The following is a 24,364-nucleotide window of genomic DNA, read 5'->3' on the forward strand; positions in this document are numbered from 1 at the left end:
TGCCAGTTTACCTGGCTTCGTTATTCACTGCACTCTCTTTCACTCTCAAAAGTGTCATATTTGACAAATAAATTATATATAGTCACCTTCTGCATAGTACATGCTTGGTAAATGTTTGAATGAATGAATGAGCTTTAATTTTAACTAGCCCCGCATCTGAGCATTAGTTACTATACAATACACGTAGTGAGAATTTTTTAAAAGTTAATTGTTTATGATATCTTTTTTTCCTAAGCTTCACTCCTGCCTGATTTAATATTGCTTCAAGTTACCTTGGACAACACAGCACTCAATTGTCTTTTTGCTCGCTGTTTGGTTTCAGAGTTGCTGTAGCTTGTCTTACTTTGTAATCGTCAGAAACACTTCCTGATGCCAGTCTTCCAAAACCTCAATGAACTAATAAAACCCAAAAAACTCCGCAGTGAAGGCTGATGTGCAAAAACAGAAGTTGTCAGAACCATCACCCAACCCTAGAATCACCGCCTCGCTATATCTAAGTCAGGATAGGTGGCGCAAAGCTCTTTGTTTTGCCCCAAACAAAAATGGACTCCGTCGGAGTCAAAGTCCTTTCCTTTGCGGACCAATCGAAATCTAGCATTCCGGGCTCCTGCTGTCCTCACTTCCGCCTCGTCTTCCGGGGTCTCTAACTTGGCGAGTCGGGACTGTCCGCTTCCGATTCGGAGCGGCTGTGGCGGCGCCAGGGCGACGAGGCCCGGACGCGGCGGGCGGGATGAGCGGGGCGCGCGGCGGAGCGGTGCGGACGCTGCGGGTGCCGGGCCGCCACGGCTACGCGGCCGAGTTCTCCCCGTACCTGCCGGGCCGGCTGGCCTGCGCCGCAGCCCAGCACTACGGCATTGCGGGTGAGGCCGCGCTGCCGGGGCGGGGGCGGGGTCCCGTCGAGCCCAGCTTCACCGTGCGGTCGGAAAGCACTTCCGACAGTAGACAGTGCCACAAATGAACACCAGGGGGAGCCCAGGCACGAGCCAGTTGCCGCGTCCTCCTTTGTCCGGAGTGGGTCTGGAGACCGAGTCAGTGGTTTTTTCCAGTTACAGTGTGGCAGTAGCACGTGGGAGGTGCCTACTGGCTCGTGTCCTTATTCCTTAGTGCACCGACTCCACCGCCACCGGACCCCCTACCCCCACCTCCAGGCACACGCCACCTCGGCTTAGCAGCTGTGACCCCTCCTGCCAGTACTTGGAAGGCGGCGGTCTGCAGGGTCACCCCCCAGTACCTGCTAATGGGTCCCCCATCCCCACAGTCTGCATCCAGGCTGTCTGTCCGTAAGAAGGATGGCCCTCAGCGGACGCTTGGAGTCTCCCAACAATTGATCCAAGTTCCGCCCCTACTTCTGTTGTCTCTGGAGGAATACACACTTGTGCAAGTAGTTGCTGGAGGTTCAAGGTCACTGTCTCTTTTCAAGGACTAGATTCAAAGGCGGCGTTCCATTTATAAATTTTTAACTTTTAATTTGTATCTTAGCTGTTATTTACGCACTGAAGCTCTGTGAAATACGTCACTGCGTAATAACAGATATTGATAGTTGTTTTTGTTTTTGGGTCCTACAGCCGAAAAAAAATGATGTGGTTTCTAAACCTCAGAGGGGGAGAAATATTTACTTATGTTTTCACCACTTAGCTCTTATTGTTTGCATTTGCACATTCACATTTACAATACTTGCCCATTAGTTGGGTTGAAACTCATGAGTTTGATATTTTAAATTAAATCTTTTGTAAAAATTTACGAAGAGTTGGTATTTTTAAAAAAGTCATTCATGTTTAAATAGAGTGTTTTTCCTCCCTCAGTCCATATAACAAGTACAACTTTTAAAATATGCTTGTCTCTTAGTAAAATAATTCATTTTTGGTAGATAACTGATTCAGCACTTTACCTCCTAGTATGTGGTAGCAGGTATTTTGTTTTAAAATCCTATGTTGAATATATTTTAGGTTTATTGGTGAGGCAGTTTAACGTAGTAGAAGGAGCAGAGTTTCTGGGGTCTGTAGGCCAAAGGTTTCTTTCGTGTAAATGGGGATGATGACACATACATGGGAGGTTTATGTGCCTTGGCACCCTGCCTGGCCACAGAATACAAATTCAAATATCTCTCCCCTCTGTTAGAGCTGTGTCTGGATCCCAAATGTAGGTGAGATAAGTTTAATATTTCATGGTTGAGGCGCAATATAGAAAGAAATGGAGAGCACAATCCTGATCATTTTGTATACGTGGTCTCAATAACTTTAGGGAGGAATTTGTGGTAGTAAAATTAGGTACTCAGTGCTCAGTCCCCTTTGACCTTAGATGCTCCCCTGGCAAGTTCAACAGCATGACCTTGAATTTTTTTTTTTCCTTAGGCTGTGGGACCCTTCTAATATTGGATCAAAATGAATCTGGCCTTAGACTTTTTAGAAGGTAAGGTGGCTCTAATGATTAAACTTACGTGTATTCTCTGTTGCTATTAAAGCCTTAATATAATTAGATTTTGAATCTTTTTGATGAGTAGAAGATTTTTTAATTTTTAAATTTGCAATAGAAAAGAAACTTCAGCATTTGCATGGTAGAGAACATAGTTTTGCCAGTAAGTTGTGATTATATCATTTTTCTTCTGAAGTCCTTGTCTCTTAGTGTCCAGGTATAAATTATAAAGCTTAAACATAAAAAAAAAAAGTCAACTGGTTAGTATACTGTGGGACATTTCTAACTTTGCTGTCTTCTTCACATAGTTTAGTTTTACTCATTCAGGAGCTGATTATCCATTTTGTGAGTTACCTAGCACTTCTTGCCCTTCTTTCTATGACTGTCTTGACTGTTGGACTTACTAACACCTCCATCAGGGTTAGTCAATGTCAGAGAAAGGAAAGGAAATCCTGTGAGAAGATAACTACCTGCTCACAGCTCGGGTGAAAGTTTTATGTGGAAAGTTGCAGTCATTGGTCTAAATTAGTATTGTGAAGTGCTTGCTGCTCCCTCCTGTGGACCACAAAACCAGGGAGCACCCAGGTATGGCAACATGCCCTCACGGAAATCGTGCCAGATTTCTAGATGGGAGACCTCATTTTCATCTAGCTCTGCAGTTTTCTGGCATATGTATGACCTGGGCTGTTCTTTTCTCTTTTTTAATAATATGTTTTTTAAAGATTTTATTTATTTTTGCTAGAGAGAGAGTGAGAGAGAAAGAGAGAGTGAGCATGAGCAGGGGGGAGGGATAGAGGGAGAAGCAGACTCCCGGCGGAGCAGGGAGCCCCATGCGGGGCTCCATCCCAGGACCCTGGGATCATGACCTGAGCCGAAGGCAGACGCTTAACCGACTGAGCCACCCAGATGCCCTGGGCTGTTCTTTTCACCTCTCTGAACGCATTTCTGCTTCTGTCAAGTGCTTGCTCTACTTATCTTCCATAGTCGTGAAGACTCTGTGAGATAATGTGTGTTAAGACATGTGATAAACCTGAAGAAAAGCTTTAAAATTATGGTTGTTATTTTATGTTCGGCTGCCTGGGTAACCAGATGTTCTGTTTCACCTTCCCTGGTGTAGCTTTGACTGGAACGATGGTTTGTTTGACGTGACCTGGAGTGAGAACAACGAACACGTCCTGGTCACTTGTAGTGGCGACGGCTCGCTGCAGCTCTGGGACACCGCCAAGGCCTCCGGGCCCCTGCAAGTCTACAAGGAACACGCTCAGGAGGTATGAAGGCAGTCTTCCTGGGCCCATTGTTTTTCTTTGGATGAAATCCACTTGGGGATGGAAACATGGGGACAAGAAGTTTAAGCTTTGGTATTTCTCATGCATGTGAGATGTCATTTATTATAGGATTATTGAAACATAAAGTACATCTTGGCCTGAGGGGCTAGGAAAAAAGAAAAGGTCAGGCTTCTCATTAGTCTGCGAGGACGCCTCCAGTAGTACGTATGCTGTGGTCCATTTCCTCCGGAGAGGCCCGTCACTTTCTTCCCGCTGGAGGATAGGCCTGCCCCCCGGCAGACCGAAGACAGGAGTAGGCGGCCTTTTCACAGAGACTTCACAGGATTCCCTCTAGGGCTTCAGTAAGATTCCTAAGGATTTTCAGAATATACTGGAGCAAGAGCATCAAATACTGATTATGAGACAGCGCTTAACTGAAGAAATTTGAAATCTTAAGCCAGTTCATGTGTGTAGGTTCTTTGTGTATATATACATGGGTAGCATAGAAAATAGTTTGGTTTTCAATCATATAGAACTACCATATATATTTTTAATGAACGTGATGGTAAGAACAATCCCTTTTGGCATTTTACCTTAAATGTTCAAAAATTTTCCTCGAGGTAGCAGTAGATCCTTCAAGTGAAAACTTGCACATTTACGTTCAGACTTGTGTCTGCCACAGCGTCTGGCCCATAGAAGGCCTCCAGTGAATGCTTTATTAGATGCAAGAATATTAGTCTTTTGTGATAAAAAGATTACTCGTGTGAGGATTCCAGAAATCATTGTATAGCTATAGCTGTTAAAAATCAGTATCTCTAAGATTGTGACTGAAAATAATGGAAAATTTTAGGTCCTCTATTTTATGGTGAAGCCTCTCTGAATAAATATACTTACAAATGATCATGTTTTCATAGAATCACTGAAGACAACTCTGGTAAAGGAGAAACTTTAGTTTCAGGATGTTCAATGCAAGAATCCCCACAAAGCGGCATGTCCAAAATTTGGACATTTTTGTGGTACCTTCACGATTTTTGCTTTTTTCTAATACTACTTACAATTAACTTAGTTTTTTTTGCTTTCATATTTTTCCTCTCAAAAGGTTTTTTTCTTTTTTTTTAAATCTTTAGTGCTTTGTACTGTCTTATAAATTCTAGGACTATAACCAACAGGTCATAAAATAATATATCTAGTTATGTTAAATGGGATATATTGATTTAATATATTTTAAAAATGATCTTTACATTGTTATTTCACTTATCCTAAAACAGTTATATTTAGGAAGCCATGGAATTGATGGCTAACTTAGAATGTACATTTAGTAGTTTTCAATGTACATTTAAATATGTAATGAATGAAATAAAATGTATGTGCCAGTTAAAATCATCTCTTGTACAACCAGTGGTGTGTGTACTACTCTCTGGGAAATACTGCTCCAGAATGTTCCTGACGATAGTCACTCAGCCTTTACTTCATCTCAGTGAAAGTGGATCTCACTGTCTCATGAGATAACTTATTCGACTTTAGATTGCTCTAATGGTTAGAAAATTGCTATCTTAAGTCCAAATCTACCTTCTGTCGACCAACTGTTGTTTCTGATGCCTTTCTCTGAAGTGATGAGAATGAGTCCAGCCCCCCTTTTCCAGGGAATCCTTGAAAATAGCCACCATGACCCCTTTTAGTCTTTCCTCTTCCAGACTATGCATCTATAATTCTTTCAGCCTATCTTCAGATTACATGGTCTTTGTATCTTTTACCCTCTTGGTAAATTCCTTCACATACTCTCCTTTTTCATGGTCATTTCTGACGTTGCATACATTATTTATTCTAGAAATGTGATGATCAGTGCTGAGCTTTTTAAAGCTTTTTTTTTTTTTAAGATTTTATTTATTTATTTGACAGAGAGAGACATAGCGAGAGGGGGAACACAAGCAGGGGGAGTGGGAGAGGGAGAAGCAGTCTTGCCGCTGAGCAGGGAGCCCGATGCGAGGCTCCATCCCAGGACCCTGGGATCATGACCTGAGCCGAAGGCAGACGCTTAACGACTGAGCCACCCAGGCGCCCCTGAGCTTTTTAAAACTTTGCCACCATAATCTTGAGCCTCTGGTTCTAATAATATTACCTAACATGGCTGGCTGTACATGTTCCTTGGCCATGTCGTAGTGTTGGGTTACTTTGAATCCACTGGTAAGGGACCTCGATCTCTGTTATTTGAACTGCTCTGAAGCCAGGTTTATATCATTCTATAATTATGTAACTGGGTTTTTTTGAGCTGAAGACATCTTTGTGGGTTTTTTTCTTTCAGGCTATTTTGTTTTCCTTAATTTCTTTTCAAACACAATTTTTGATAAGTGCGTGTGTCAGTTACGATGCCTTCGCTGTTCATGTAATAGAGAATACAACGAAAAGTAGATTCAACAGAGTTTATTATCTCACATAACCAAGTATATGGAGAAGGAATGGGTGCTGCTTGGTTATTCAGGGCTTGGCAATGCCATCAAATACCCAAGTTGTCCTTGCCTTTCTGCTCTTTTAGCCTCAGTGGGCATTGTTTTCTCCTTATGCTGCTTATAGTTCCAAGTATCATCTTATCCCCTTTGAAGGTCAAAGGGCAAAAAAAGTGAACGTCCCTGTCTTGGGACTCCTTTTGAGGAAAAGCTTCCTCAAAGCTTTACAGCAGATACCTCTTCACATCTCCATAGCTAGAAGAGCATCATATCCCCAGTCCTAACCGTGTCACTTATGAGGGAAACAAGCCACCATTCCTGCCTTCACCTAAACAAGATTCAGCCCTGGGATGAGGAAGGGACAGAGCTTTTTCCCTGAAGGACAGAATTAGGGTTCTGTGAGCAAGGAAGAAAGGGAGATTGGCTCTGCTACAACATACTTGTCTTTCTCACAGTCCTTAGTAAAAATCAAAGTATGCCAAGCAGGGTGGTGAATAGAGAATGTAGGATACTCGTAAAGGCCATCTGCTGTGAGATTGTGAAGAGAAAGAATTTCTGGTGATTAGCTTAAGGCTCAGTATTAAAATACCAAATATTTGGCATTTTGTCATTGAAGAGAAATACAGCATATATTCAAAGCATGTCTCTTATATCAAATACTAGAAACACTGAAAAGGATTTAAGAGCAAGTGAGAGTTTTGAGGAGCTAATAAATATTTGTTGAATAAATTAGTAAGTGAACGAGCATAGCTGATTTCCTTTTATTTTTTTTTCCCACCAGCATGTTCAAGAATAGCAAACAATGGGTCGTTTTTTCCCATGGGTAATAGTATAGAATAAGGATGAGTAGCCAGGTTTCAATCAACTTTGGGTTGAATCCTTGCTTTGTAACTTAGCTGCTGTGGGACCTTGGGCAAAGTTACTTTTTTTCTCCTGAAAATTAGTTTCTTCGTTTGCAAACCGAGGATAATAGTAGCCTATGTCCTAGGGTTGTTGTAAGTACTTAGAACAGAGCCAACACTAAATAAATAAGAGCTTTTATTATTATATCTTATTATACTAGGGTTAAAAAGATACAGAACAAGTTAGGAATCCTGCACTTACCCATTTCATCACTTGGTAACTGAGAAAATGTCCAACAATCAATTTTCAGATAATCAGATGGGTAGGTGCTGAAGTGAAAAGGAGAAATCCAAGACCTAGATATATTTTAGGCCTGGGGAATGAAGGGCTTGGTGAAATGGAAAGGAAGAAAAACATGGACATTATCTGTATGCATAGCTTCTAAACTTAGCCTCAAAGCAAGAATCCGATTCTTCTCTCCTTTGTTTACCTGGTGTCTGCAGAGGCCATTATGTCTTTTGAGCCCATTAAATGCCTGTAGTTTAGCCTGCTGCTGAGTATATAATAGGAGTGGAAGAATAGGAAAATTTTAAAAAGGTCCAGCAAGAAGGAGAAGAGAGGGTAAACTGAGAATTTTGTTTCTGTACGTCATGCCTTACAACATGGTGCTATTTCAAGGTGACAGTGACTCAATTTAATGTTTACATCAATATCTAGTTTCCTGTGTGCTGATTAGTTTTTTTAAAAAATAGTTAACATTTGTCTTCATTGTCAAATAGTAACCTTATCAATTTGCTGAATTTTTTTTTAAAAGATTTGATCCACTTGAAGTTTTTGGTTATGAAAACTTATCTTTGAAGTAAGTATGCAACTATTAGTATCTCATTGTGGAGAGAATGTGTTTAACTATACGTATTGTAGTAAAGATGTGCCATATGGTTAAGACCTTGCTTACTTTAAAAAAATTATTTACTCCTATGATAATGATAGAAGCTGAAAAGTTTATAGTGATGGATGCCCATAAAAATATTAATGCAGAATGATAGTAAGTCATGCATTTAACACCAGTTTGTTCCCTTTAGAAATTGCATTTATGTTTAACTGCACAACAGACTTCTCAGCTAAAGAGATCTATCTCTTTTCTTTTTCCCTCACTCCCTTCCTCCTCTCTTCCTTTCTTCCAGGACACAACTGAACTTGATATATTTCCTTGTGGGTATTTAGTCACCTAAATTCTGGAGTAGGTTACTGCAGTAAGATTTTTATTACAATGTAAAATAAGTGTAAATCTTCCCCCCCAAAAATTGTAATTATGGAGAAAAATAGTTTCCAATTATGTATCAGTTGAGTCTTTCTGGATTTTACTATGAATAGGATGTGATATCCTTCCCCACTTTTCAATCCTTATGTTTTTAAAGCATTCACTTTTTTTTTTTTTTTTTTTTTACTGTTTAGTATTTTAAAGTTTTAACTTGTATTTTAAAAGCTAGATCTGGGGGCACCGGGAGGCTTAGTCAGTTGAGTGTCTGACTCTTGGTTTTGGCTCAGGTCATGATCTCAGAGTTATGAGATTAAGCCCTGCATGAGGCTCCACACTGGAGGTGGAGCCTGCTTAAGATTCTCTCTCTCCCTCTCCCCCTCCCCGCCACTCTCTCTCTCTCTCTTAAAAAAAAGATTCTCCCCCTGCCCACACTCACATTCTCTCTTTCTCAAAAAAAAAATAAAAAGCTAGACCTGTCCATACTGGTACACATGTTACGTGCCAGGCATATGCTAGTCATTGAAGATGCAAATATGAATAAGACTCTGGTGCTAATTTCTGGTAGTAGTTCTGGGACATGCTAGCAAGTCCCAGAGTTTGGTATCCCAAACAATACAGTGTGATTATATTGAAAAGAAGTGTCTAGAAGGTACAGAGAGGGCACAAAAGAGATGCCATTTGAGCTGAGTCTTGGACGATGAGTAGGAATTCACTGGCAGCCCAAAGGGAGGAGGGCATTTCTGGTAGAGAAAAGCATCTGCACAGGTGCAGATCTGTGAAAGAGCATGACCTGTTCAGGCACTCATAGGGCCTTCGGTGTGACTGGAGCCTAGGGTGTATGTGTTGGATTCTAACACACTAGAATCACCTAGATCTGTGAAAGAGCACGACCTGTTCAGGCACTCATAGGGCCTTCGGTGTGACTGGAGCCTAGGGTGTATGTGTTGGATTCTAACACACTAGAATCACCTAAGGACCTTTTAAAAATTTCATACCCAGGTCACAAATGTCTGGCGGTTGGAGCCAAGCACTACGTAGCTTCCCAGATGATTTCACTGTGCATCAATGTGCACTGCTTTAACTTAATAGGCATTCTGTTCTAATGACCTTAATATGTATATGGTCTAATATCTCGAGGGTTGTAGATTCAAAATGTAGATTTTAACAAATATTTAATGAAAAGCGTGATTTGATTTGCCTTGCAAAGGGGTAAACTCAAAGCTTTAAAACTTTTTTTTTTTTTTTAAGGAAGAGAAAATGATTGTTTTAAATAGATGGAAACTGTAATGGAATATTTTTGGGTCGAGAATGACTTTCATGCATGACTACTGCCACTATATCTGTAGTCTGTCTGTCATGTACTCATTGTGGGTCTCAAACCCTGTGCTTGTCTCCAAAGCAGGTTGGTAAGTGAATCGTGTCTAGAAATTAGAGCACCATGGCTCCTACTTTAGGTCTAGTAAGAAACATATGTAGGAGAATGATACAGTCTTATTTGATAATTTTAAATCATGTGAAACTAGAAATTCTTTTTAGTTTAGTTACAATCTGATATCCAGTGAAGTTATCCTATGGAATTATTGGCAGAGCTATTTAAATATATTTAGAATTTATGTTTTATGTGAGACAGCAATTTTATATATATTTTATATGTACATGTATATGTATATATATTCATATGTATATATTTATAGTTATCTCTGTATATATTTGAAAAAGGAACAGTGGAAAGATAATCCAAAAGCTAATAAAAGTGGTTACCTTTAAAGGGAAGAAATCAGGGGAGAGGGGACAAGGATGGACAATTTCTCCAATATAATTTGTATTACACTTTTGACCTTGGAACAATTGAAATATTTTACAAAATTAAAAATCACCATTTAATTAAAAAAAAAAAGCAATTGCTAAAAATTGAAAACAAATGAATCAATCTAGTAGTATATCAAATTGGCTTCGTAACCAGGTATTGAAAATAATTATTTCTAGTGACTTTAAAAATACAGTATTGTGATTGTCCATAACCTAATGACATATGTCTGATAAACAAAAAGAAGTGCAAAGAAGTTTTAAACTGCATTCAGAAAGATCAGTATTGTTATTTTGAAACTCTTATATTATAGAAAGACAGTTATCATGTGGTTTCACTCATATATGGACTATAAGAAACAGCGTAGAGGATCATAGGGGGAGGGAGGGAAAACTGAATGGGAAGTAATCAGACAGGGACAAACCATGAAAGACTCCTGACTCTAGGAAACAAACTGAGGGTTGCTGGAGGGGAGTTGGTTGGGGGATGGCGTATTTGGGTGATGAGTATTAAGAAGGGCATGACATGATGTGATGAGCACTGAGTGTTATATGCAACTGATAAATTATAGAACTCTACATCTGAAACTAATGATGTACTATATGTTGGCTAATTGAATTTAAATAAACGAAACTCTCATATTGTAGGTTAAAGCGGAGCAGTAATTATGTTATCAGAAACCAAAAATTTTTATCTAAGAGAAAAGTGATGAGAATAAAGAAGTTAAAAAGAGACATTTAATTTTATTGAATGAGAAATATCTGTACATTAAAAAAAAACAAAAAACAAACAACAACAAAGAAATATCTGTACAGACTCATGATTTATTTTTCTCTGTTTAAAAAAGTACATGTGTCCTGGTTCTTTGGACTGTAAAGACCAAAAAGTAATGATAACTCAGTCACAGTAAATATCCCTAGTGTCCAGATTACTGCCTCTAAATACCATTTCCCACTAGAAGGAACTGGGATCTTTGGAGAGATAGTTGATTCCAGGACTGAGAGAAAACATACAAGATGAATCCAAGACATCTTCTTGTGTCAGAAAACTATGAAAGGCCACTGGGATCACATCCAAAGTTTAGAAGAGACAATGTGTAGAGAGACCATACACTTATATGTATATTTCCACCTATTACATGAGTTGTAATCATTAAGAAACAACAACTGGTCACCACTAAAGATTACTAGGACAGTGGACTCATTCTGAAAATTGGTAAGATAGAGAATCAAGGCACTTACCCTGCCTTTCTTTTATTGTGGAATAATCAGACGCTTGATGTGGAAAATTTCTCATTAACAGAATTCTGGCTAATAAATGCAGAAGGAATAGCATAATTAGAAAGTCACCATTGAGTATCCCCAAATGAAGTAACAACTGTAGGCAAAGGTTATCCATGGATGCTAAAACATTAATTTAACATTGATACATCTTCTGAATAGTTTTAGGATCACTAAAAGTGGGTCAACCAGCCATTATACACCTAATACAATAGGAAGCTAAAAAAAAGATTGAACTGAATGTAATCAAGCCTCTAGACCTAACTTCCAACTTAAAGGAATGGGAAGGGTAGAGGAAAATGGTAACACCATGAGGAAACAGCCAAATCCAGAGTATAGAAGATTCTTCAGGACCATTAACTTTGTGTCTTCAGCAATTATAAATACCATGGGAAGGGTGGGTGGGAAGAGCAAGGTGGGAGAGGACTTTCCTAGATTAGATCTAAGAGACAACAACTAAATGTAAAATGTGGATTTTGTTTGGTTTCTGGTTCAAATAAACCAACTGTAAAAAGACATTTTTGAGACACTCAGGAAAATAAGAATGTGGACTGAGTTTTGGATGATACTCATCTTTTTAGGTGAATATAGCCTTGTGCTTCTATAAGAAAGGAAAACATCCTTACCTGCTTAATTAATTATGAGTGAAGTGGTTTGATGTTATTTTTTTAAAATTTTAATTATCTGACAGAGAGAGACACACTGAGAGAGGGAACACAAGCAGGGGGAGTGGGAGAGGGAGGAGCAGGCTTCCCGCGGAGCAGGGAGCCTGATGCAGGGCTTGATCCCAGGATCCTGGGATCATGACCTGAGCTGAAGGCAGACACTTAACAACTGAGCCACCCAGGAGCCCCAGAAGTGGTCTGATGTTAAAATACTCCCGCAGTCAGTCGGTAACGGGACAGGTGAAACAAGGTGGCAAAATGTTGATAATTGTGGAAAGTAGGTGATGGATACCTGGGGATTTATTATGATATTTCTTCTTTTATGTGCATTTTAAAATTTCTATAATGATAAATTAAAAAAAAACTTGTTTCACATTACAAAAAATATGTAGCCTTTTCTAATCGCTCAGTAATTAAAAGTCAGGGTCCCTTTCCTTTGTATTGATACAGACAAGTATGAGCATTCTGAACATAGTTTTTATTTGAGGATTTTTAATTAAATAGACCAACTTAAAAAGGGCAATGCTATACAGTAGATTAAAAATGAGCTCTTTGGGAATTGGTTTCAGTAATAAAATTTGTCCTCTCAAATGGTGGTTTTGATAAGGTTCAGATTTCATAAAGCAGCACAAAATATTGTTCAGGGTTTTTTTTTTTCTTTTTGCAGTTTCTCAATTTTCTTCACCACTGCCAAGAGTAATTACATAAGATAGGCCTTTAGAGGACCCTGCTTTTAAAGCATAACTGCGTACCCCTCTTCTTTTTTATCCTTAATCTGACCATTAAGCCATGTCCACTGGTTGAATGGGAGTGGGGAAGGAATTGGGAATAGGGAAGGGGGGGGGACTAGACTGATGTGAGATATGCTCTTCATTCAGATTTGTCTCTCTGCCCCTTCATCCATTCCAGAAACTTTGATTAACCCTACTGTGTACAAGGGATGGTGTGAGGCCTAGCGGGGAAGATGAGCAAGTCAGGCATGGTGTCCTTGCCCTGCTGGAGTCCTCGTGCCTCTCTAGGGAGGGGGGCTGGAGCTCGCAGGTTATCTCCTTGATAATGTGATCAGTGCTGGAATGTATGGGGAGCTACAAGAGGAAAGGATCTTGTCTGGGGAAGGGACCAGGAAGGCATCCTTACATCTGCAGGGAGAGTAGGAATTAACTATTCAGATGGAGAGGCCAGAGGAGTAGGGTTAGAGGCAAAGGAAAGTGCACGCTTGAAGGGGAGGGATTGAGCCTGCATGCCTGGAACAGTTAGCATCTTGGCTGTTAAGCTAAAATCAGTGGAAAGACGTTGAAGATTTTTAAAAATTTGCCATGATATATTTCTTGCGTATGAAATATATGTAAGCTGTAAAAATGTATAATGAATGCTTGCATATTCATCATCTGACTTAAGAAATAAAACATTCCTTATGCCTTTGGAGCTCCTACTTTACAGATGCTATTTTTCTTCTATCTACTTTTTTTTTTTTTTCTGATTCTATCGTTCTCCCTCCTTTTGTTTTTACGCCCTTCTTCCCAGGAGTAACCACTAATGCTGAATTTCTATTTCTGTTTTCTTTGCTTTTCTTTTTAATTTTACAGCATATGTATGCATCCCTAAACCATTCATAGTTTTGCATGACTTTGACCTTTGGGTAATAAGCAGCAGCATGGTTAAATCTCAATGTTGAGTGAAGATGGTAAGTTGCAGGAGACCCATAGTATGAAACCGTCAAAGGGCTTTCTACAGGGGAATAACGTGTGTGTTTATGCAGTGCAGATCATGGATTGGAGGTGAGCAAGGATGGATGGGGAGAGCAGTGGAAGGATGCTACCTACAGTCTAGGTAGTAGCCAGCGTAGGCTCGATGGCTGTAGCCTCTTAAGAGAAATTATAGACAAACTTGTAACCATGGTCCTTTAGGTTCTTGTCCCTCCTGCTTGACCTTTCTGTTCTTTAAACGAGACAAGCCTGTTTTTGCTTCAGCGTCTTTTCCTGTTCTTCTGTCAAAGCCTTTCCTCTTAAACTTGTAGAGTTCTGTCCTTGCTACACTCAGGTCTCTGCTCAGGGGGGTCTTCCCTGACCACTCTATCAAGAAATGACTCCTTCTCCCTGTCGTTGTTTCCCAGTCTCCTTCCTTGGTTTTGTTTTGCTCTGTAGCTCTTCTTTAAAATCACAATCTGAAATTATTTATTTATAGCCTGTCTATGATCCTTGAGGGCGGGGACTTTATCTGTCTTGTCTAACATTGTACCCCTCTTTTCCTTGTGTCTTGTACATAGTAGGTGCTTAATAAATACTTGTTGAATGGACTAGTGAGGTAACTTGAAGTTGGGATAATGGAATCTACTCATCCTTTTTTGACTGTCTCCCAAACATCTGTCTGCTGTAAACTTTTTTTCAGAGCCTGAGGTCAATGCCCAAACCCTGTTCCCACTAGACATTTCCACTTGACTATCTTGCTGTCACTTCAAAGTCAGTAGGTCTAAAATTACACATTATCTTCTTTCCTCCAGTCTTCCCATTTTGTTAATGCCACCACCACCAACAGTCCCTGGGCACAAAACCTTGATGTTATCCTGTAGTGTTCTCTAGTCCTAATCCCTTGGGTGCTATCTATGCCTGTGTATGCCTTTGGGGGAGTTTCTGATCACTGTTTTCATTTCTGCTTTCTGCTATTGACATTTTAGCCAGGCCTCAAGGCCCTGCTTGGATCCTCTCTTCTGGGCATCAAGCTGAATTTTCCATCCCAGTGCCCATTTTGTGCTCATGTCTATAGTTTTTTTTTTTTTTTTAAACAATATCCTGGCTTGTACTGTTAATTACTTACCCATATCCTAAATTGTAAACACAGTCAAACACATAAAATATTTATTGAGTTGCCTTTATTTCCTTCCCTGTTGTCCCATTTTTAACCTCACCATGTGCGTCCTGTCCTTAGTTTTGTCCTAGTCCTATTGCTTGCACTTCGTTGTGGGGCTGATAATAGAGCTGGCCTCAACAATGCCATCAGCAGAGTTATCATCCCTCCTATCTTTTGTTCTCACTAGGGCTGGGTTCTCTCTGAGCCTGTGGGGGCCCTTGCAGTTTTGAAAAGTGAGAAGTCATAAGGTGCCAAATCTTACATCATGCTGGACATGTGTGGAGGCAGTGGAATCTGAGATGTTGATCTTAGTTTTTAGTTATATTTGTTCAGTTATCCTCCGAAATGAAAATAGTAGCTCTTTATAACTACTTAGTGATGCAGATTGTGAAGATAAATTTAATTGGAGAAATTATTTTAACTCCCATTTATTGAGTGCTTATTGTATTGCAGTGAGGATAGACATACAAGATGGTTTTGCTCACATGGCGGATCTCCCAGAATCTAGCAGGTATTTAACACAAATTGTAGTAAAATACAGTAAATGTTAAATTATAAGTAGGTACAAGATGCTGTTGTATGCACGGAAGGAAGCATTGAGGGTTTTGTCGAGGGGAGGCTTGTTCCATAAAGGATGTAATGGGACCAAGTCTTGACAGATGAATGGGAGTTCACTAAGTTGACAGGGACTTTAAGTTCTTGGATATGGATAATTTGTGAAAACAAAATGGAATCACTGTGGGCTCTAATGAAGGGTGATACCTGTGAATCGCCAATGAAGGGCAGGCTTTTATTTCCTTAATATTGCAGCCCAAGGTCATTCCACTTCAACAGTGCCCTCAAGTAGCATGATGTAGAGACAGCCTAGTGTGGTTACTAAGGGTGGACTCTGCAGTTAGGCTACAGAGGTTCAGAATTCAGCTTTGCAACTTACTAGCCTTAGGAATTTGGACAATTTAAACTTTTTGGGTCTTAGCACAGTATCTATTAATGAGATAAAATACGTAAAATGCTTATGACAGTATCTGGTATACCACAGGTGCTCAATAAAGGTTCGCTATTGTGCTTATTTTTGACTGTTCACATCAGCCTAGAGCAGGAGTCGGCAAACTACTACTCATGGGACAGGGCCCAACCTAGTGTGCTCTCTGATTTGTAAATAAAGTTTTATTGGAACACAGCTATGCCAACTCATCAAGTATCACCTTTGGCTACTTCTGTGCTCTCCCAGACTGACATACAGAAACCAAATGGCCCATAAAGTCCCAAATTATTGCTCTTTACAGAAGAAATTTGCCATGCCCTGGCCTAGAGGATAAAATCAAACTCTTTAGCTCTCAAGATCTTCAATGACTACTTCAAGGCTATCTTTTTCCATCCATAACTAGCAGATGGCCACAGCAGCTCTTTGGTTTTTGCTGCCCTTTCTATAAGAGGTGCTCTTTGTTGCTGGATTGTGGTTTTTTGAGTGTTCCGACTGATCTTCTCTCTTCTACATGAATATGGACAGCAGCAGGACCAGGACTAGGATAGGGTGGGTGAGGCACTCACCTTAGTTACACAGTTAAGGAGGACCCCCAAAATTCAGTAGTCAGGTAATGTCTTACTGCAATATTTTTAAAAATCCCAATTCAAAAAAATCTGTGATGAGAAAAATATCAAAGTTTTAAACAAAGACAGGCTCAGTATTACTGATATTTTTTAAACTGAGACTCCATCCTGCCTAGCCACAGTACACAGTAGAAGACAGCAGAGAACAGGTAACCCATACTTAAGCCACAGCAAACTGCAGACACCCCTGCTTCCTACATAAATATGGTAGCTAGAATTTTTCAGATTCAGAAGAATCTGCTGGCTGGTCACATTTAGTGATGTATACTCAGGTCCATGTCAGGGCTACTTTAATTTAATAAAGAATAATTATGCACGTCTTTTGTGGAACTTTGCTTACAGTAGTGATCTGTATATAATCTGTTGTATAAAATGACAATAAAAAATATTTCCGTAAGTTTTCAAATGGTTCATTTGAAATGGTTCACTGAAAGCAGTAAAGCATAGATTAGAATAGCAGCATTGGATAACTAAAGCTGTTTACCAAGAGATCTGAAAGGATTACGGGGTTCCTATAAGCTTTTTCTAAGAAAGGACAGATAAGGATATTAATTGAATTTTAATGCTTTCTGATAAACACTGACCTGGCAAGCTTTTTTAGATGACTAACTTTCTAATCTGCTTTGACATTTCTACAGGGTGCTGCAAACAGTATTTGTTGGTAGGTTAAAAATATATATGATTTGTTTTAGTGAAGGAGGTTTGGAAATCATCTGTAGCATTCTATTAACATAGAATGGAATCTTATCTGTAAGGAATATGTCTGGGGGAATGGACAAAATGACCTTTCCATTTCTCAGGCACCATGTTGAGATTTGTAGGACTTTATTTGATGTTTCAATGAAGTGAATTAGTTGTTCTAACTGGCTATCGCTGTTATAAAGAGATAAAATATAATATTGAACTTGATGCTCTGTTGCTTTCCAAATGACACATTAAAATGTTTTTAGGTCTATAGTGTTGACTGGAGCCAAACAAGAGGTGAACAGCTTGTGGTGTCTGGCTCATGGGATCAAACGGTCAAACTGGTATGTCAGCATTACTGTATTTAAAACCAAATGTTCTCTTCCACAAAGCTTCCGTTGAATTTTTTTTCTTTTCTAGGACGTACTTCTATATCTTTTCAATTACACAGCTAATTTTCTTTCCAAAAAACTATATTAAAGCATTTATTAGAATTTAAACATTTTTAACCTTTTGGCTGTAAACAATTAACTCAGCATTGATAATTTTGGCCCCTTAAATACCATTTTGCTTTATATGGAAATAGACTTTAAAGAATCTTTGAGATATGTCTATTACATGTGTATATATAAATACATAGGTAGTGTATTATATATTATATATATAAACATAAATTTGAATTTACCTCTAAGTAATTGATCTATTCATTTGTTTGTAGTGGGATCCAACTGTTGGAAAGTCTCTGTGCACCTTTAGAGGCCATGAAAGTGTCATTTATAGCACAATCTGGTCTCCCCACATCCCTGGTTGTTTTGCTTCAGCCTCAGGTAAATAATTCAGTATTTACCAAATTAGCATCACCCTCCCCATCCTTATGTCAGTTGCCTAAGCATTGCCTGCCTCTCATGTCTATCTAGTCTCTCCTTTTAGCCAAAGAAATGAACATTCCGAGGAGTTGGAAGTGAAATCTATGATGTGAAACACTTTGCCTCTTGTGTACTGTGTCATAAACAGATTAATAAACTGAATTTTTACTTTATAAACAAAACAAAAAAAAAAAAGCCTTACTTGTAGTGAGTGGTGGCTTTGCTTTCCCCAGCAGGTGGTGCTGTGTACTTGCAATTTGGAGGGGGAAAGGGCCCACTGTACTATTCTTTGTGCTCTGTAGATGGTTTCATTCTTCATCAGCCTCTAGATAAGAATCAGCCAGGCGTGGACTACTTTTCAACTATTAATGAACAAATATGGTTTGTCTTAGGCATATCATAACTGGTTATAAATCTTCCAAAATTGGGAACCGTTCTAGTTCTTTTTATTAGCCCCTGAGCTCCTTCCTTTAGATGGCATTATCCTTGGTTTGTTTATCGGAATAAAGGTGGCTAAGTCTGAGTACCAGTTACGAGAATGTGTAATGTGTGCTAATTAATGATAGATATTTGTGATGATTGACAAAGTAAAATGATCACTATTTTTTGCTTCTTTTGTAACTTTCAAAAAAATAATTTATAAAGAAAAAAAAATGGTATCCTACATAATCCCTATTCTAGATTTACCATATGCATAGTGAGGAAATTCAAACAGCACAGAAACATGCCAAATAAAAAGTAAGTCCTCATCCCTCCCCCTCCATAGAACCACGGTTAGCTTTTTCTTATATTCCTCCATAAAAATTCCTATACTCATTCCAGAATATGGAGTACAAAAATGAAAAAAATGTTTGAGGCACCTAGGTGGCTCAGTCGGTTAAGCATCTAGCTTCAGCTCAGGTCATGATCCCAGAGTCCTGGGATCGAGCCTCACATCAGGCTCCCTGCTGAGAGGGGATCCTGCTTCTCCCTCTCCCTCTGCCTGCTGCTCCCCCTGCTTGTGCTTGCTTTCTCTCTAATAAAAAATAAAAAATATTTTAAAAAGTGAAAAATATTTATGGGGAATATTCCTGAGGAAAAAGTCAGATGTCTTTAAGGGCTGAATTTGCTTAGTTGATGTTAGGTTTTATATGCTTATAGCTATAAGGCTTTTGTTGTTGAAATTATACAGGAAAATAACTTTATAATTGTGCATCAGAGAATCTCCCATCCCAAATTCATTTTCCCTACTGCAAGCATTGTTATTATAAAACAGCTTTTGATTGTGGAGATCTCTTAGTAGCCTTAGTCCTATTATAGTTGAATTGAGAGAGTCATGCCACCATTCAGAAGGCGTTATTAGACTCTAGTTTTAAATAAACTTGATGGAAAAGAACATTCACCAATTATACTTTATGAATTTTATATATGAATTTATATTATATACTTAAGCTTATGGAATTAAAACAAATTTAAGGTAGAAAAAGAGGTATACCATGTTTTTTTTTATTTGATCTACCACCAATAAACATTTGGCTAAAGAATTTTCTGAATACTATTTCCTTCCTAAAATCTCTGACACTTTAATATACATTGCTTCATTTTTCTTTTAGATAATTTATGTAATGTACGGAGTGCCAGTAAAGCTGTAAAAAGTGTAGGAATGAAACAAAAGTGAACAACTAATTGGCATAGGCAGGGCAGGGTTGCTGTGCTAGGCTGCCTCCTTAAGTCACTTTGACCCTGCCCCTGTGAACAAGTAGTGGGAAGGGTAAACCAATGTCTCCGAGTATTCCAATGTGAGGATTTATTAAATGACATCATCTGGAGAATATATACATAAATACAATCTATATGACACTAATGACTTTCAAAAGTGTTTATTATAGAGCAGCAACACCTTATAGATTAATCAAAACAATAACAACAACCTTCCCAGTCTAGATGATGTCAATTAATTCTGATAGTGAGAATCTGGTAATGTTAAGGTAATAGTTATTTTAAGATTTGGACCTTGAAATGATAAATAAATGCACCTCCTTAATCTTTTAAATGGTTTCCCATCTGATACGTGAAAAATGATACCTATTTTTGTTTTGATTTGCATATTTGATTACAAGGGATAGTGAATATTTTTTATATGTCCATTGACCACCACTATAGTTTTTCCTTTGTGAGTCTCACGTTCATGTTTTTGGCCCATTTTTCTACTGAGAGCTGTTTGTTGTTGTTGTTGTTTTTCTATATTGATGTATGAGCTCTTTTTTATATTTAGGAATTAGTCTTCTGTATCTTACGTATATTTTCCCGTTTTTTGTTTGTCTTTTAACTGTTTTATGTTGTATATATATTTTTTTACTGTATATGCATTTAAGTTTTTTGGTAGCCAAGACTATCAATTTTTTGCTTAATAGTTTTCTGGCTTTCATTTAGGATGAATAAGGAATTGGCTCAGTGAAAAGTGGGAGGCCTTGCGTGGCACAGAAAGAGAGACCATTCTAGGCAGAGAGAATAGGACCAAAAGTAAGAACTTGGTGCATTTGAGGTACTGAAAGAAGGCCAGGGAGACCACTGCTTAAGAAGAAAAGGTAGTGAAAATGAGGTTGGGCAGTAGAGAGGCACCCAGATGGACACCTTATGGACTGGATTCAAGATTTTGGATTTTATCCTATGGACATGGGCAAGGCACTGAAGAGGTTTAAGCAAGGGAGTGATATGATTAGGCTTGCATTTAAAAAAATTCCTTCTGGCTGTGTGTAGAGAACAGTTGGGAGGTGAGCAGGAGCGAATGCAGGAAGATTAACCGAGAAATGAAGGCCTGGATCAGGATGGTGGCAGAAGAGCTGGCAGAAATTAGGCTGACTTGAGTGGTATTTGGAGATGATTTTATAAGATGTACAAGAGGTGAAAAGAGAAGGATGAGTAAAGAATAACTCCTAGATTCCTGCCAAGGATAAATTGGTGGGTGGTTAATGTCATAACAGAGGTAAGAAATAGTTTGCAGGAGAAGATCTAGAGTTTTGTTTTAGAGCGCACTGAGCTCATGGCACACAGGGGGCTGTTGATGAGTAGGTTGAGTTTGGAGCTGAGACATCTAGCCTCATGAATAAATTGTGTCATTGGCTCATAAATGGTAAGTAAAGCCACTGTAGTAAATCGGAGCCCCCAGGAAGGACTAAAGAGAAGAAACCTTAGACTAGAGTACAGGTTGACAAACTACTTACTGCCCTCAGATCAAAATGACTCACTGACAGGTTTTGTGAACAAAGATTTAGTGGAACACAGCCATGCCCATCCTTTTACAGATTGTCTCTAGCTGCTTTTGTGCCATAATGGCAGAGGTGAGTAGCTGTGGCAGAGGCGGATGGCCCTTGAAGCCAAAAATACTTACTGTTGGGTCCTTCACAGGAGATGTTTGCTGACACTTTGTATAAAGTGTCTTGAGGGGAGATAAAGCAGTGGAAGCTCTTCCGTGCAGTTTGGTTGTTTAGGGGAGGAGAGAAGAAAATACTAGGGGAGGAGGTAGAGTGTGTCTACTGTTGTCTCCTCATTTAATTATCCAGCACCCCCAAATAGGCAGTCAGTAAGATAATTGCTCCTTACTTGCTACTAAACTCTATCAACGCCCTGAGTTGTTGAATTATGTTGAGTGGCTTCCATGGTAAATATAACATCACAGAAATCCTTTCCTTTCGTTTATTTTATTATTTTTTTATTCTAAAAATTTAAAATGACCAAATGTCCCTCAATTCTAAAGTATTATTAGGTTGAAGACACTCAGAACTGGAAATCTTCAGGTAAATGGTATACAGACAAACATGTCCCTTAGATTAAGCAATTTCTTAGATTCCAAGGTAATAGCAAATAATAGTAAATTCTGTGTATAGAGGTTCAGTTAAGTCAAAAAATGTTCAATGGTTAAAATTAACAGCATGGTTTTCTAGAATGAAGAACAGTATACTTATAAGATTATTACTATTATTTTCAAAATTTCTAAGTTGTCTGAGTCATAGTGTTTTGTTCGTAATCTGAGTTAAATCTTTCCCAAGATATCAAATCTTTTGGGATGGCACCAGTAAATATATTTTTCCTTGGCACATTTCCTTTTCAAAGCTTAAATTTCTTCTTTGATTTTTTAAATTTTTCTGTGGCACAGCTAATTATAAGGCTGGGTGGGTATTAAGTAAGTGATAGCAATATTGATATGCTATTCGAATTAACTAACCCTTTAGCCTGCCTATATAACTTGGTTAGTCATCTTTATCCTTTTAGTGTAAATGCTAATGAGTTTCATGCTTATGGTGAATCAGATCTGTAAGACGACCACAGTTCAGCATAATGGTTATAATTTACCATAGGTGAAAAGCCCTAATACAGAGAGTATTAGTACAAGTTCAATTAAAATTCTTTTAAGGATGTGAATTAGATTGACATTAGTTAGCATCATTTTCTTCGAGTAGGGATGCCCTTTGGCCTTATGTCCTATAGTTTCAAAGGAGTCATTTCAAACCCTGAATGAATTAGTAGTATAAAATAGATCTGTCTTCAGAATGAACTGAAACATACTTCCCTTCTGGTGAAGCAGTGAAGACATGTCTGGTGGGAGCTCTAATTGGCAGCATTCATAATAACCTGGAATTAATAATGAGTATAATTTTACATATTTGGAAAAGTATTAATAAGTAAAACTCCTTGAACTACTGATAGATTTTTAAAAAAATTCCTTTACCTTACTATTATATGTAATTTTGTTGATGTATATTATTATTTAAGGTTCTAAAATTATCTTCATTTTCCTTGTTCTTTTTATGACCATGACCAAATATAAAATCTAATGGTGACAAAATCTTGAACTAATACACCTGCATTTATTTAAATGTCAGGCAACATTGTGTATATTAGCCTTTTATTTGGGCTGAGTCACACACTCCTCTTCCTTTTACATTGGCCTTTTGTGTAGCATGGTATACATAATATTGAGTCTGGATGTTGCATACAGAATATTCAGTGTATGAGACTGAAGAGCAGGAAAAGACTTATTGTGTGGAGAGTTAGCAATATAATCACAAAACTTAACTACCTGCCCGTTACAAATCGGTAATATTTAAACAGTCTTTTATCATCACAATGTCCGTTTGGTTTAATAGAAAAAAAAAGATTATCTGCTTAATGACATCACCTTCCTGTGTTCTATTAGAAATAAATATAAATAGTGGTCACATCAGCCAGGATTTCTTTGGTTGAAAGTCAAAGAAATTCTGAACCAAACCACTTTAAGTAAGAAGATAATTTATTTGTTCGCATTGTTGAAATGTCCAAAATTACATCTGGCTTTATACGCATGGCTGGATGTAGGGCTTAGAGGATGTTCTTGCCATCTCTTCTGTATTCTTTTAAGTTGGTTTTGTATCACGCACCATGTGAAAGTAAGACGGCAGCAGCTCTAACCCCTCTATCCTTTCTGCTTTCCGTCCAGTAGGAAACGTGTGAGACTCCTTCTCAGACATCTAGGAAAGTTTCATTTTCTCTCGTCTGATGGTCCACGTGAGTGTTCTAAGCTGATCACTGTGCCACGGAGAGGGGGATGTAATCGACTGGTGTGGGCCCAGCTTACTCCTGCGGTTGGGAATGGGAAATGAGAAAGAGGGTGGTAGTCCAACTCATACACCAAGAATGGAAAGAGTGAATAGTGATTAGGTGGCAGTGGCTGGACACGTTCCACGGGGCCGATATTCACTAGATTGTATGCACATCCAGCACTTAAAGGGATTTCACGAAAACCAAGCCCTGGACCTGTGAGCTATAAAATGTGTCTTTTTAAAAAATTGGATAAAGGAAAGCCATTTTTCTGCCAGCTTTTATGCTTTTAGAAACTCATTGGAAGGTTTATTTATTAAGCATTTGCCATTTTCCTGAAATATTCCTTCCTAATGGTTTTCAAATAGTAGCCTCCTTAATAAAGTTGAAAAGATTTGAAGTTTTTTCTTCCATTCTACGAGAGGAGAGTTTGTGGTACAGTAAAGGATGGGGCCCGCTCTGAAGCTTTCACTGTGCCTTTGCCATTTCAAGTGAGATGAGAAAATTTGCTTACCAAGCTATGTACAGTGTATTAGGAGGCAAATGAACTTCTTTGCATATTTTCTTACTCTTGTTTTCATGCATTTCCTATCAGACATGTGTATTCTCTTACGTAGCTGAGTGCCTTACACAAGCAAACACTAATATATTTTTAATTGCTATTATATAAGATATGGGAAGTAACCATCTTATTAGAATTTTAAAAACCTATCTAAGGTTAATTTTGGTTGTTGAGAGGGACATTGGCAGTGAGTCAGTTAGATATTAAGTGAATGGCCACTGTTTTTTGAAAGATACATTGAAAGGCACTGTAGATACATTG

The 24,364-nt window shown here is 38.5% G+C and overlaps 1 protein-coding gene across 1 annotated transcript in view; it reads left to right on the forward strand.

Moving 5' to 3' along the window:
• The first annotated feature begins 636 nt into the window (after positions 1-636).
• The window catches only part of PEX7 (peroxisomal biogenesis factor 7), an 82,916-nt gene continuing 59,188 nt past the window's right edge, over positions 637-24,364 (forward strand). The window contains exons 1-5 of the mRNA XM_006747762.3: positions 637-860; positions 2,352-2,409; positions 3,530-3,680; positions 17,386-17,463; positions 17,838-17,946. Coding sequence (XP_006747825.2) covers positions 731-860; positions 2,352-2,409; positions 3,530-3,680; positions 17,386-17,463; positions 17,838-17,946 — 526 coding nt within the window. The 5' untranslated portion in view covers positions 637-730. The remainder of the gene's footprint in view (positions 861-2,351; positions 2,410-3,529; positions 3,681-17,385; positions 17,464-17,837; positions 17,947-24,364) is intronic.

The sequence above is a fragment of the Leptonychotes weddellii genome, chromosome 8, assembly GCF_054177405.1.
Source record: "Leptonychotes weddellii isolate Sample4059 chromosome 8, ASM5417740v2, whole genome shotgun sequence".
Taxonomy (NCBI): domain Eukaryota; kingdom Metazoa; phylum Chordata; class Mammalia; order Carnivora; family Phocidae; genus Leptonychotes; species Leptonychotes weddellii.